The 14,322-nt window shown below is 52.9% G+C and overlaps 6 protein-coding genes across 6 annotated transcripts; 3 read left to right on the forward strand and 3 right to left on the reverse strand.

Annotated features, from left to right (window-relative positions):
* Positions 1-692: 692 nt before the first annotated feature.
* Positions 693-1,741, forward strand: CC84DRAFT_1170140 (NAD(P)-binding protein; the record flags this gene model as incomplete). Its single annotated transcript, XM_018179836.1, has 4 exons — positions 693-815; positions 919-1,434; positions 1,490-1,573; positions 1,631-1,741. 4 exons carry the CDS (start codon positions 693-695, stop codon positions 1,739-1,741), a joined length of 834 nt encoding a protein of 277 aa, XP_018041561.1.
* Positions 1,742-2,543: 802 nt separating this feature from the next.
* CC84DRAFT_1210870 (uncharacterized protein) lies at positions 2,544-4,225 on the forward strand (the record flags this gene model as incomplete). The annotated part of the gene is made up of 4 exons (XM_018182329.1): positions 2,544-2,697; positions 2,755-3,276; positions 3,342-3,869; positions 4,146-4,225. 4 exons carry the CDS (start codon positions 2,544-2,546, stop codon positions 4,223-4,225), a joined length of 1,284 nt encoding a protein of 427 aa, XP_018041562.1.
* Positions 4,226-4,240: 15 nt separating this feature from the next.
* CC84DRAFT_1191832 (Adenylosuccinate synthetase) lies at positions 4,241-5,903 on the reverse strand. The gene is made up of 2 exons (XM_018181211.1): positions 5,202-5,903; positions 4,241-5,147 (listed from the first exon to the last, which is right to left on the reverse strand). The coding sequence occupies exons 1-2, from the start codon at positions 5,763-5,765 to the stop codon at positions 4,446-4,448; spliced, it is 1,266 nt and encodes a 421-aa protein (XP_018041563.1). The 5' UTR covers positions 5,766-5,903; the 3' UTR covers positions 4,241-4,445.
* Positions 5,904-7,965: 2,062 nt separating this feature from the next.
* CC84DRAFT_1210872 (uncharacterized protein) lies at positions 7,966-8,906 on the forward strand (the record flags this gene model as incomplete). Its single annotated transcript, XM_018182330.1, has 4 exons — positions 7,966-8,115; positions 8,164-8,385; positions 8,445-8,705; positions 8,763-8,906. 4 exons carry the CDS (start codon positions 7,966-7,968, stop codon positions 8,904-8,906), a joined length of 777 nt encoding a protein of 258 aa, XP_018041564.1.
* Positions 8,907-9,228: 322 nt separating this feature from the next.
* CC84DRAFT_1182235 (SGNH hydrolase) lies at positions 9,229-10,009 on the reverse strand (the record flags this gene model as incomplete). Its single annotated transcript, XM_018180617.1, has 2 exons — positions 9,229-9,875; positions 9,925-10,009. 2 exons carry the CDS (start codon positions 10,007-10,009, stop codon positions 9,229-9,231), a joined length of 732 nt encoding a protein of 243 aa, XP_018041565.1.
* A 2,180-nt stretch (positions 10,010-12,189) lies between these two features.
* Positions 12,190-14,120, reverse strand: CC84DRAFT_1077244 (serine carboxypeptidase S28; the record flags this gene model as incomplete). Its single annotated transcript, XM_018173743.1, has 8 exons — positions 12,190-12,595; positions 12,672-12,837; positions 12,910-13,261; positions 13,320-13,412; positions 13,461-13,517; positions 13,570-13,724; positions 13,784-13,901; positions 13,956-14,120. The coding sequence occupies 8 exons, from the start codon at positions 14,118-14,120 to the stop codon at positions 12,190-12,192; spliced, it is 1,512 nt and encodes a 503-aa protein (XP_018041566.1).
* Positions 14,121-14,322: the final 202 nt, after the last annotated feature.

Consider the following 14,322-nt stretch of genomic DNA (forward strand, 5'->3'; position numbering starts at 1 on the left):
GGACACAAACCGCTTACGCGATTGACGACCTCATGCAAGTGATGAAGCCAGCCTGAGGTTTTATGTGGTGTTCTAGTCGCGCGGACATAACACGCCCCATCGTTCCATGCACACCTTCTTGGTCATGGGAATCGGTGGACGGCGAGAAAGGTCGGATGCTTTCATTCCACGAGAATTTACAAGGATGCAGCACAGCACGATCTTGGCGCAGTTGTATTTCTAAGAATCCATCGCTTCACTCCGCCGCTAGTGCAGCCCCCAGTCTTGCGCATCATCAGCATGAAAGCAACCTAATATGCAAAGATTCATGATTATGAGCTACGATTTGCGTTCCCACGGCAAAGGAGGCCGGATTTCCGGGTTCAACGGCCCAATGGTTACTTACCATATTGAATGGAGACATTAAAGTCTCACGAAGTTCTAACTACATTCTAAAACAGTGCTTGCAAACCAAATATCAAACATCAAAACTTTCATTTTGCGAAAGGTCGTTTATTGCGTCGCTGCTTATGAAACCTTCGACCGATTCCTAAGCTTCCGCGGAAGCCATCAGTCATGACCCCCAACCCTGAAGCGTCGGTCAAGCACGCACAAGAGATGTATATTTCACGTCCGACACCACCCCGTCTACAGTGTACTCAAGCTCTTTCAAACACGGCCAACATCCAGGACCCTCCCAATCTCCCATCAATATGGCTGACCTCGGCTTGCACGATCTCTTCAACGTCAATGACATGGTCTTCGTAATCACCGGCGGCGGCAGCGGCCTCGGCGAATGGATGGCCCTCGCCCTCGACCGCAATGGCGCCTCCAAAGTCTTCATCCTGGGCCGACGCCCCGAGGCGCTCGAGCGAACGGCAAAGAAAGCTGCACGTCACCCACTGTCTCGCCCTCATCCTCTGTTTCTAACCATCCCAGGTCAACGGGAACGTGATCCCGGTCCAGTGTGACGTCGCCAAAAAAGAGGACCTCAAAGCCGCCGCAGCCACCATCGCTACCCAAACCCCCTTCGTCAACGCCGTGGTCGCAAACGCCGGCCTCATCGGCCCCGTGACGTCTCTCCCGCCCCGCGCAGCAGACGCCTCAATTGCCTCGATTCAAGCCGAATTCTGGGCGCTCCCTGAAGAGGCGAACCAGAAAACCATGGACGTCAACGTCATGGGCGTGTTCCACACCTTTGTTGCCTTCCTCTCGCTGCTCGACGCGGGGAACACGCACGAGGCCAGCCGCGGCCGCAGGGATTTCATCCAGAGCCAGTTCATTACGGTGAGCAGTATGGCGGGATTGTCGCGCGGCGAGGATGTGAGCTATTTGTATGGCGCGGGGAAGGCGGCGGTGGTGGCGTTGACGAAGAAGTTGAGCACAGGGTTCGCCAAGATGGGCATCAGGGTTAATTCGATTGCGCCGGGGTTCTATATCACGGAGATGACGGAGGTGAGTTGGCCATGTGTGGATCGGGAAGCGGGATAGCGCTGACTGGTGCGTACAGTTTGCTTCGAATGGGGAGGATTGGAGTGTACCGGGCAGTCTGCCGAAAGACACGCATGCGATGACAAGGAGCGGGAGTGCACAGGTGAGACGGGACTCGGTAGCATGCTTTGGTGCAGTGTCGTGGCTAATGCTGTTGTAGGACATCGCTGGGGCTATCTTGTTCCTCACGTCGAAGGCGGGCGCATATGTGAATGGGAATGTGCTTCTGTCGGATGGAGGCCAGTTTGGGCAGGGCCCGATGATGTACTAGCCGATCCTTTTGGAATGGAATTGATGTTGGATTGTCCAATCTAGTGCTCAACTAGAGTGCTGACGATGTCAAGTCTTTACCGCCAGGAGAGTAGATATACGAGGATTTGGAAATTACCCACTAGTGCAACAAAAGTCTCTCCATTAGAATCTAGCATGAACAAGTGTAGATGATTCTTGACCATGGATATCCACATGTAAGGTTCTTTTCCACGTAGCTGTTGAAGATGGCGATAAAGAGAAATTGTCAGCGCTGCAAAATCAGAGCTACTCCGATAGCATCACCGAGGATAGTAAATGCTTTTCGTACAGCAATAAACAATCTTAAGACGCATGCATCTAGTTTTATCTAAATAGCCTCAGTACCGACACTGCTTCTGGCAGTGTTTCAATGGCCTAGTGAGTCCGTACATATAGTAATTGGCGGAGTCCGAAAGACTATCTCCTCTATGCAAGCATTGATGTTTCCCATGATCAAACTAGGCAAATTGCCGCCTGATTCTGGGACCAAATAACACGAGACTTACGAGCAAACATGCGATTGGGATGATAATTTTACTATTGGGCGCCCTTTCAAATGTGGCACTTTGATTGCCCAACTGGCCACAGCTCGTAAGCATTTTCAACTGCGCTTCAGAAACAGCGTCATTAACGATGGTACCAGTGGGCTGTTGATTCGGCGATGGATCTGTGCGCCAGCATCCTTTTGAATTTTGCTAAATAAGTACACCATCATCTCGATCTCTCCCGTTAACCCACGTTAAGCAATATATCTTGACAACCCTTACCATAATGTCAACAACATGAAGCTCTTCACTCAGATTCTTGGATGTGCTGCCACAACACAGCTCGTTTCCGCGATCATCTCCCCTATCTACCAACCCCACAACTTTTCCACCGGCAACACGAGTCTCAGCACCTCCAACCATGCCAATCACACCAGGCGCTACGCAGAGTGTAAGCTCTTACATCAACTTGGAAAGCAGAGCCTCCGCTAACGTAATCTACCCTAAGACCTGTCCTCTGGCTACTCCATGAACCTCCGCGTCTCCCCCTGGCCAATGCGTAGCTCCCTCTGGCACATCGACACCGGCTATCTACGCACTATCCCCTACTGCTTCGTCGACCAGCGCAGCTACGAGAAGATTGGCGACACAGGTGGCTTCTGCAAGATCCGGGGCGCGCTAGGTGTATGGGCGGAAGCCCTCAATGGCGGCGCAGACGCGATAAGCGGACATGCTCTTGGATTCCGGTTTCCCGCCAAGGACGAGGGGTTCTGCTGTACCAACTACCGGTATGGGGCGGAGAACCAGCCTAGGGCCGATAGCGACTTTCAGTGTGACTGGGACCATGACAAGTGGCCGAGCGATACGCTGGCGGTGCATTGGGTGGATGAGGTGAAGAGCGGGGGCATCGCAGCGTCGGCGACGATTGGGTATGTCAGGACGGGCGATCCGTATGAGCGCCCTGGGCGCCATTGGATCAGGGTGAGTGATGGGGCAAGCCCGGGGGATATTGCGCATGAGGTTGGGCACGGTGAGTCGATACGTCTCTTTTCGCGGTTCATATCACGCCAGCAGTACTGACGCGAGATGTGGCAGCGGTGGGCATGGCGCACGAACACCAGCGCTGGGACCGGGACGACCATGTTGAGTTCCGGTGTGCGAATCTCGTGGGCATGAGTGACATCATCAACCATTACCGGGTCGCAGCGAAAGTGGACTACGCCACTGCTTCTAAGGCTCTGTGCGAGGACCAACTCACCGCTGAGAAATGGTTCGCTCCCTCGGCAGAGTATGTCAGAGGCGCCGGACTGGACGTCAACACAAAGCCGAAGTTTGACGGCCCCGGCGGCTTCGACGTGGATTCCATCATGCTGTACGATTCGTATTCTTTCTCCAAGGCGGGGTACCAAGTGAATGTCGGTACGTCTGTCCTTGTCGCCATTGAGCGGGATGCGGATGGGAACAAGGTGCCTGGGAGCGAGAAGATGTTTCCTAGGAATACAAAGCCGAGTCCGAAGGATGTCGAGTTTGTGAAGACGTTTTATCCTTGGGACGCGGAGAAGTATCAGGAGTATAGGAAGGCGCATCCGGAGCACGGTGACGGACGGAAGAGGGAGAGGGATGGTTCGGCTTGAACCTCTGGCGAGGATACCTGTTCGTGTTGACATACGGTGTGGCCTACAGGACTGGGAGTGGTCACGTTGTCTGGCAGCGTGCTGCCGATATGGGCATGCGCTTGGTATATATTTGGGCGCGTAACAATAATGGTAAGACACGTGTAGTTGGATACCACGGGCTATAGACTGGACACTTCGTGCAATCAGTCTTCAGATAGCATTGGGAACCCATTGGTGTAAGCGAAGATGATGCTTGCAAAAGCCTTTGAACTGACACACATAGTCTTCTCCGAAATCATCTTGGGTGTCATACCTGCACACTGGGGGTGCAAAGTCGAGAAAAGCAAGCCCAAGTTGGAGTGAGAGGTCAAGTGCATTCGCAGCATTTGGGTCGATTGGCTATAGCCCAAAAATCCTACGTGAAAGTGCGGGAAATAATCCATCTATATTCTATCGCATACGAGCGTACAATTCCGGGCATTGGTCGAGGACGACCTTCTCAGTTCCCATTGCGGGAAGTGCCCTGATGAGAACCCTACCACTTCGCGTAATTCGCCCCAGGACATCCTCCGAACTACATTCCCTACCGGGAAATCATGTGATCTCTCGCCGGGCCTACGCCAATCCACTTCACCGGCACATCAATGAACTTTTCAATGTACTCAATGTACTTCCTCGCGTTCTCGGGCAAGTCGGCCCACGTCTTGATTCCCGTAGTCGCCGTTTTCCAGCCCGGCAGCGTCTCGTAGTGCACCTCGACCTTGGATAGGATCTCCGTGTCAGCAGGGAAATAATCTAGCGTCTGCCCGTTGTACGCATAGCTCGTCGCAACCTTGAGCTCGTCGAAGTCGTCGAGGACATCGAGCTTGGTCAGGTTGATGGCCGTGTAGTCGTTGCACGCATGGCTGTGCTTCACAACCACAAGATCCAACCACCCGCAGCGCCGCTTCCGGCCGGTGGTGACGCCGACCTCGTGGCCCACCTGCTGCAGCTTCTCGCCGTCGGCGCTGAGCTGTTCCGTGGGGAACGGACCCGAGCCCACGCGCGTGGTGTAGGCCTTTACGACGCCGATGACCTCGCGGATGGAACGCCAGCCGAGCGTCAGCCCAGTCATGACGCCGCCGAGGCCGGTGTTGGACGAGGTCACGAAGGGATACGTGCCGTGGTCGATGTCGAGCATGAGGGCGTTTGCGCCTTCGACGAGGATGGGAGTCTTCTTCTCCTTTGCCGAGGCGAGGAGCGGGACCTGGTCGACGACGTAGTCTTGGAGCTTGGTGCGGTATTCCTGGGATGGTCAGTCAAATTGGAACGAGGGGCGTCGACAGCACGGCAGGCGCACCTTGTATCGCTTGATCTCCTCCTCGACGTCGTACTGCAGCAGGTCGCCGAAGCGCTTCTTGTAGCCGTCGGCCAGCCGCCGCATGCCCGCCTCGAACTTGTCCTCGTTGAAGATGTCGCACATGCGCATGCCGCTGCGGGTCATCTTGGTGCTGTAGGATGGGCCGATGCCCTTCTTGGTGGTGCCGATGAGCCCGCCGCCGAGCTCGACCTCCTCGAGCCCGTCGACCAGCTGGTGCATGTCGAAGACGACCTGGGCGCGGTCGCTGATGTATATCCTGCCATCCGTGTGGAGGCCCTTTGCGTCCAGCGCCTCGAGCTCCTTGAAGAAGCTCGGCACGTGCACGACGCAGCCGCTACCGATGAGGTTGACGCAGCCCGGGTTCACGAGGCCCGAGGGCAGGATGTGGAAGTCGTAGGTGACGCCGTCGACGACGATGGTGTGGCCGGCATTGTTTCCGCCCTGGGCGCGGCAGCAGAGCTTGGACGAGTGGGCGAGGATGTCGGCGAGCTTGCCCTTGCCCTCATCTCCCCACTGCGCTCCTAACACGACGGTGACGGACATGTTCGAAGAAAGACGACGAGGGCGGGCGGGGCGCGGGATCGCTTTTAATTGCGCATCAAACGCCCAAGCGGGAGCGGGGAGTCACTGCGGGCGCCGGTCGCGGTTGGCCCAATGAAAATGTTTGCGCTGGGCGCTCGAAGTGAAAGCGCAACGAGCGGGCATCGGGAGGGCCGCGAACGGCCTTGTTGGTCCTCACTGCGGCGCCGTCGTCTACGCGCCTCCCGGGGGCATTGCTCCAGCGCAGACCGAGCAATTGGGTCTCTGGACTCTCGCAATCGCAGCGCTGAGGCTCAACGAGGGGCATTTTTTGCTCCGCGGTGAAAACATGTGCCCCGCCCCCACCATGGGCGTCTGACGCCATGGCGCAATTTTGCAGCAGCAAAATGCGCGGCCAATGACAAGGCGGCGATCGGCGTTACGTAACCCGGCGTCCATCCGCAACACCTCACGGTGGACGACGTAGAGTATGTTTGAACGTCGCCGCACGCCTTGCGCAGGCAATGCTTGCGTGATCGGGCATTGGTAAACTCACTGTATGATAGCTAGTCGTGAATGTTGCCAGCTGGGGATTCTTATTTGCCTCGTCGGCCACTGTACCTACCCTACGAGGCTCATGATTCCCAATCAACTTCTCTCATACAGAGGTGTCCAGGTTGATTAACACACCATCTCCAGGATGCTGGATGGTGAGGTACATTCATGTCCTCAACTAGGCTCGGTTGAAGAAAATGATTTGGTATCGATTCCTGTGCCAGCCAACAACTCATTAGAACATCCGTAGGCATATTAGTCCAATCCTTACACGAGGACTCCCAGTGATCAAGCATTCCTCCATATCTCACGCGCTGGAACCCTGGGAACAGCAATTGGGCTCGAGGAATTTCGTATCACGTGACCAACTCTCAGCCCAGGTACATGTGAGCAGGACTCAATTTGCTAAATGTCCCTTCTTCTACGTTATGAAATCAAGTCTCTCCAATACTGTCCATGCTGATTAGCTCCTTGCCTACAATGCCGATCCCGTTTCAATTCAGAGGTCTCTTCTTTAGCCAATGGGAACGCGAGAATCGATTTTACGACACACTGGCGCCGTCTCGTCACAGCCATCGTCAACCTCCCTGAGCCACACCACATACACCATGGCATGGGAGACCGGCGATTGTCAGGAGCTTCCCTTTGCACGGCTGGCCATCTACTGATGAGTCCTTGCATCTCGACATGCCGATCGCCGTCCATGAAGCTCCCGAGGACGGCAAATGCCAAGCTTTGATAGGATCGATGGTCAACCGCCAGTTATCGCGTCCTACCGGCTACATCCATTACTTCTTAACGTGCCGTGACATCACTAGAACGGAACTGTCGGAAGTTCTTATCGTCTCAAGCAGCTTTTCCCTTGACACTTTTACTCCAGTGAACCAAGTACCGGTTTCGTGGTCCAGAATGTGCTTTACGAGGTCTCCGGTCTGCGTCCATCTCCAGAAAACATCCCAGAAACTCATCCGCCCCAAGGTCTGGTTCCCAAATATTCCATGAAGACTCTGCGAAGTGCTCAGGCATCATGAATCTGTGCAGTGCCGTCATCCGACGTGGCGACTGCCTTGCAAGTAAATCACCTCAATTTCCATATGATCAACATCAGCCGAAGAACGGTACCCTAAAATCCGCTGCCCATAAAATTCTTGCCTCCGAGTTTACTCTGCCAAATTAGTTTGGCGTTTGCTGTGAGTTTCTCGTTTGTCCGACAATATAAGAATGGCCCCGAAGCCTGACACTGGGAGGCGCAGCGCGGCATGTTAGGTGCTACATTCAATTTTTCGATCCGTCTTGTAAAGTTAGGCGCGAAACATCCTTCGTGATGAGCACATGTGTCCAGCGCGCGGAAAGTCCCCGTCATTTCCTCTACCATGTGAGGCTCGGAAAGCGTTTGTATGCCCGGCAATGCACATGTATATAGACTTCCCTAATTGACCTCTTTTCTCCATCATCTTCCTACAATCCCTCTCTTATCTTTGTACCACCACATTTTTTCGATCCATTTTTGGAAGTGGTCACTTGCTCAGTACTCGGCCTCGACTACTCAGCAGCTCAAGACACTATCATGATCCTCGTGGTTCTCGCCTTGCTCCTTGGCGCGGCGTCTGCGGCTGCGATCCCGCATCATGTTCGTGACCTGGACATGCATTTGGGATGCGGAACAATCATGTCTGATGGATTTGCAGAGACGAGCCTAGGGTATGCTGCCATAGAGCGCGCGCAGGGGCTGACAGTGAACAACTTCGACAACGTCACTGTCGAGGTCCACTTCCACGCCCAGTCTGTCTCCGAAATTGGCGACCCATCGTACCTTACTGTGAGTTTCCCATTGCTTTTCTCGGGACGTGAGTAACATTCTTTGCAGGCCAAGAGTCTCTATGATGTTTTGGACTACATCAACCTGCATTTCAATCGCTGGGGCTTCTACTTCCGTATGAAGGGCTTTGACCACACTGTCGATGCCATCTCCGCCAATGCTACGGAACCTCTGTTCGACTCTTACAACCTCAAGGCGTCCACATATGTGGGCACGGTCAACACCTTGAACATTTGGACCTTCACACAATTTTATCCCGGAGTAGCTGGCGTATGTATCCCGCTTTCCCTTCCATAATCTTTACAGGCCCGGACTAAATCGCAGCCCAGACAACGGACAACATTGGCATCTTCATGCATTACGAAGCGTTGCCACCCCTGAACGCTGGATCGACCCTCGTCCACGAGATCGGCCACTGGCTGGGCCTCGGCCACACCTTCAACACGGGCCACGGCGACGGTCCCGAAGAATGCGACTACCCCGACGCCGACAGTGTCGATGATACCCCCATCCATCGCCAGCCAATGACTCTGAATATGGATGACGAGTACTTCAACTGCAAACCCATCGACTCGTGCCCAGGACAACCGGTAAGTGGCCATTGAGTGGGGAAGTAAGGCCAAAGACTGACGGGATGCATGGTATAGGGGATGGATCCGATCAACAACTTCATGAACTATAACTGGCCAAAGTGCGCCACTGAGTTCACGGAGGGGCAAGCCGTGAGGATGCACAACTTCTGGAAGGACTTTGCGAATATCAAACGGGGGCAGGGAAACCCGTTCGCGTAGGCCAGGTGTAAGGTGTAAGTGGCTCATGGTGGAAGAGGAGGCGATGGATACACACCTGGTCGAGGGACTGTCTCACGTTGTGGTGTCTCCGTACCGAAACGTGAGGACGATTGTGTCTCGATACACATGTAGCTTGAAACGAGCCGCAAGGTGGACAAACCTAGGCCTTCGATTCCTCCATCCTCAAAAATGCAGTTATGTGTGCACGAGCGACCTCGGATGTGCCACTGCCACAGAATCTTCGTAGTACATATGCGCCGCACATCTGCCCACGAGGGAATTGTCCGGGTCGGTTTTGAACTCTTGATATGCTAACAACAGACTACCATACAGTGGGGTTGCCAGCCTTCACATACGGCGCGATAGACGTAGTGCCGTTCAAGTTCAACTTGATCGCTTGCGCGAAAGCCTGCGCCGACAGATCAGCACCAGCCGGGCTAGTATGTGTGTGGTCCTTGGGATAGAGCGCATTTGTCGCCGCATTTCCCAACTTCCTGTACGCGTTGAGCACAGCTTGGAAATGATCAACGAAAGATGCACCGCTCCCGATCTCCTTGCCCGCCTGCGCAGCATACGCCACAAATCTAGGTGCCGATGTGCTGAACGATCCGCCCTCCCACAGGTTATTTGGCGTCTGGCTGCTCACGACCACAGTCGCACCCTTGGCAATGTACGTCTTTGCAGCGGCTTTGACGTAGTGGCCGAAGGTGTACACGGTAGACCCATCTTTCCCGGACGTGCAGGTTTCCTCGCCGGTGCCGGGGCAGTCACTACGCCCATTATCGGTGGCAGAGTTGGGCGAGCCTCCGTCGTTGTGCCCGAACTCGATGACCACGATGTCCCCCGACTTGATGAGGTTTGCAATCTCGGTGAAGCGACCTTCATTAGAGTAGCTGCGGGCCGAGCGACCTCCGATGGCTTTATTGACGACAGGAACGGTGACGTATTTGCTCAGGTATTGCCCCCAGCCTGTCTCGAATCAGCTAGAAGTGTGTAGGTGGAAGGAAAAGCAATTTACCGTCAGTGGAACCGTCGTTGGCGCCGTTTTTCGCCATGGTACTATCGCCGGCAAGGTAGATCGTTGGCGTGGCTCTCTTCTCCATGACTGGAGTGGCTAGCGCAGTGAGCGCGAATGAAGCTGCGACGCATAGCTCCGAGGAGAATTTCATCGTGCGAAAATTGCGATCGAAAATTTGGAAGTTAATTCCAGGTCTTGTGGTGATTTGGCGGTACCGTGTTCACACGTTCCAAAACTACAGTATATATAGGAATCCATTGCAGTCGACGTGATATTGCGTTTTCACGCTAGCATAGATGTACATTGTTCCAAGGACGGAAAAATATGGAGATGCCGCCGGGAAACGTCAACCATCCCTGCCGTGCTATATAAATCCTGGGTACGTCAAATACGGGTATGCGCCTCCAATTACAGCTGTTCCTGGGCATGTTAACAGTAGCGAGCCACTGGCGTGGCATCAAATCACCGCAACTAATTGTCAAGAATAGATAAACACATGGTTAGGTGATGTGCTTTCTCGGCAACCTTAACAGTAGTGCCTTGGATTAGTAGAGAATTGTACGCATGTGTCGAGTTTTCGGCATAGTCCTGTGCGATGAGGTCCTCTGTAGGCCGGAACAATTGACAATGTGCGGGCACCTTTTTCGGGAAAACATCCAGCTTGGCCATCACCTGGTCGCCCCTCAAATGTCCTAAGAAGCTTCCATTCGGCCGATGGTGGACGATTGACGGAGGAGTGGGAGCGAGGGTTGTCGTGACCTCCACACCAGCCACGCGTGCAAGCTGCTCGTATTCCATTCGCAGCCTGCAATGGAACGAGCAACTTCGGTGCTCATTATCCCGCGAGAACAGTGTTGTAGACAAATTAGGCTACGTGCCATGTGTTGGTTTAGGATAAAGTGCCGGAGAATTTACACTAGTCAGCTGTACCCCACAATCGTCTTGACACCCGATTCATCTCCGCTAGCGCGACACACCGCCAGGACACCTTTCCGTTTCTCATGTGCCTAAAGTCATCGTCTTCAGCGTTGCTATGTTTCAAGGCATACCTTGAGAATTCTATGTGGCGCCATATGCAGTCGAATTGCCGCTTCTGTTCTCTCCTGGGTTATCCCGCCATCTAAGAGCACGTAAAACCTCTGCATCCCTCGCTCGCTAGGTATTATGTCAACTGTGGGTCGTTTCCTTCCCTTCCCCTTACCGACCCTGCAGTTGATTCCGGGCCAAGCGTGACTCTCCGTCCATGTCTAGTGCCACGATCTGTTTTCCAAGAGGTAAAGTGGTCTCGATCCAACAATCCATAACCATCCAGACCACATCTGGCTTGGTTCCTTCCCAGCCGATATCCAAATGTTTCTCCCGAAACTTCGAGTTCCGTCTGCTATTTTACCAGAACAGAATTCACCCGTCATCCTAGGAGGCTTCCAGGAAGTAAGAACTGGGAGAGGTTCATTGCAGCTGCACTAGAACTTGGTCAGCCACACCCTGGAAGTTTGGCTTCGTCTTGGAAATGAAAGACTGTCAATCGGAAGGCCAGGTATCGAACAACATCTTCAGTGAGGAATCAATGCCGTCTCATTTTGATGACATGGCTAAGACCCGAAAATACTCGATGGTGATGGGAATGGGCTTCTTGTACCGTTTCCGCCGAGGCTTGAGTCTGTGCTGCTGCTACACCAAGTTCCTCGGACACTTGGGTTCACTTTGACCTCGATTTCGCGACTAACCTTCCAACAATTGCCTCAGGAGTTCTCACTCGAGATAACAAGAATTCAAGATAGACCGTGGCCGTCCCATCTATCGACAATAAAAGAACTGAGAACATACCTCTGGTCACGTCTCATCGATCTACTAATGAAATATGCCTAAGATTTCACGAGCGATGGCCGCAGGAGAAAAGTGTTCTTACCCAACGTTTGTAGAGATCGAAGATGGCCGCAACGATACGTGTGAAAAGGTTGAGAGTCTGTTGCACGTTTGGCGCGTTTGCTATTAGCATACATGGGAAAAGGGCGACTTGCTTGTCACTGAAAACATCTCCACTTGTATACCAAGAGTTCTTTCATTGCAAAATTGAGACCGGAGCTTTAGAGGGTCCACTTCAACTAGATTGAGTATTGCAGACTGCATTGTCTTCAAAGTACTGCTACCGTTGGAGATGCTTCCGTTGTGCATCAGTCCACCTAAGATGCTGGATTAAATTATTATTCAAATAATGCATTCGAGCCCATCAAACCTGGCCTAGGGCAGCATGTACGCCCCCGCTCAGAACTCGTGAGCCCATGCTTTCATCTGGCTGATAGCGGCTTCTTGCGCCTCTGCAACGGGTGGATGAACATTGTTGGTCATGATTAGATCGTTGCAATGTCTCGAGCCGGCGATGAGGATAGCGGGCGTCTCTTCAGTTCCGTTGAACTGACCATTGGGTCTGAAATCAGAGGCGACCGACCCTGAACGCCAGGGGTCGAATTCTCCGTTGACATATAACAGGCGTGGGGCGTCCGTGTTGAACCATCCGTCTGTACGGTCATTTACATAGTCTTCACGGATCCCCAGGGCACTGCGGAAGGTATTATTGCCCTCGGTCGGAAAATACAGGGAGCATTGCCGTTGATAGTACTCCGCTGTTGCTAGACGAGTCATGACCGTTGGGACACCTTCGGGTGCCCCCCTGTAAAACCACGTGTCAGCTTTGCAAGTTTCAGAGGGAAGACTGCACATTAGAAGCTTTCGGTGCGCTCACGTACCCTTGCCAGTAGAATAGAGGCTCGTTGCACGTCATCCAAACCCATGGGCGGTCTGCTGCATTGTCAGGCGTCCAGTCGTTGAACATTTCCCATGAGCTGTTGTAGCTGTCGAAGCATTGTACGTTGAGTTCCCCGGCCCAGTCGTTGTAGCCGTATGCTTCGCAATCTACGATCTTGTTGTCAGCATGTGGAACATAGTCACAACATAAGCGGGAAGCTGAAAAATGTAATTACGTACATCCTGGAAGGTATGTGGTCGTGAACCAAGTCGCGAAATTCGGCAATGCTTTTTCTACGCCAACGCCGTTGTCGCTATAGCCGGTCGAGTAATTTCCAGTAGAGTTACCATTGAAGCCTTCAATTGCGTCACACATCTGGTAGAATTGAGAATAGCCCGAATAGAACTGAATACTCTGCCATGCCCAGATAGGGGAGGAGATAGCGACTGCAGCGTCATCATCATGTTCGAGATCTTGCAGCAGAAACTGTTGCTTCAGTGCCGCTTTCTCCTCTGCCGTACCGTTCTTGAAAACGTAATCAACATGATCAACGATTGCCTCATAGTCGAGACTGCAGTTCTTCGGCATTCCCTAGTGGATCTGATCAGCAAGCGTGAATCACTTCTTCCGATTTTGGGGTTTAAGAGACCTGTTGAATAGGATAGTAGTACTCCCAAAAGTCATATATGGCCTCTACCGGGCCACTGGTAGAGTGATATGCCCAAAATGTTCCAGGGGAAAGCTGAAACTTGGTGAGCTTTTTTCAAGGATCATTTGGAAGTCTTCTTACTTTCTCAATCCAAGCTGCCAAAGCACCAGAATAAGACCCACCGACCCAGATCCAGGGCTAGGTCAAAGTCAATTACAGTCCCTACCGCGTGAGAGCCCGTCATACGTACCGCCTGATCAGCATTAGAGGAGTTAGTGACGTCAAACGGAATGGGAGCATGTTTCGCAAAATTGACGAAATCGTCAACGGATTGTTGAAGAGTAAGATATTGTAGACAAGTTGTCGTCTGGTTTTCACACGGACTGGAAGCGCCCCAATATCGATCTGTATTCCTGGTGAGCACCAAAATACTCCGAACTCTAGCTTCGAATGGGTTGCCATACGCTCGATCAAAATAATGGCGCCATCGATAGCTGTCGCAATGGCGCTTGTCAGGGTACGTGGTGTGAGGTATCCAGTGTATCCTGCCGCTGCCGCTTCGCCAGGCGTGAAGACAACTACCTGGTAGATCCAAATTAGTTCCTGTACATGAATTATCTCGCTGGTCTATCGTACTGGAGATCCAGGTCCACCCCAATTGGTAGCGTTGTACCAGAAGGACGTGGAAAAAGTGCCCTTCGATGGGTCCTTGTGATCGATTGGCTGTTGGAAAGTTCCATTGCCCACAAGTGGAATTGCATCATCAACCAGCGTGGCTTCTTCTTCCACAGTGAGACCCATGCGTGGGATTTGGCCCATAAGAGGAAGCATGCCATGAACCACTTGAAGTAAGCCCATGGCTATGCCCATGTTTCGAAGACTTGAGGGTCTCATTATGGCCGCCACTTAATCTTAAATTACCAGTACAGCGGGTACGAAGGAAACCAGACAAAGTGGACGTTTCGCACCACTTTGCGTTATGCAGGTGTATAGTTTATATACT

This window comes from Paraphaeosphaeria sporulosa (assembly GCF_001642045.1).
Source record: "Paraphaeosphaeria sporulosa strain AP3s5-JAC2a unplaced genomic scaffold CC84scaffold_1, whole genome shotgun sequence".
Taxonomy (NCBI): domain Eukaryota; kingdom Fungi; phylum Ascomycota; class Dothideomycetes; order Pleosporales; family Didymosphaeriaceae; genus Paraphaeosphaeria; species Paraphaeosphaeria sporulosa.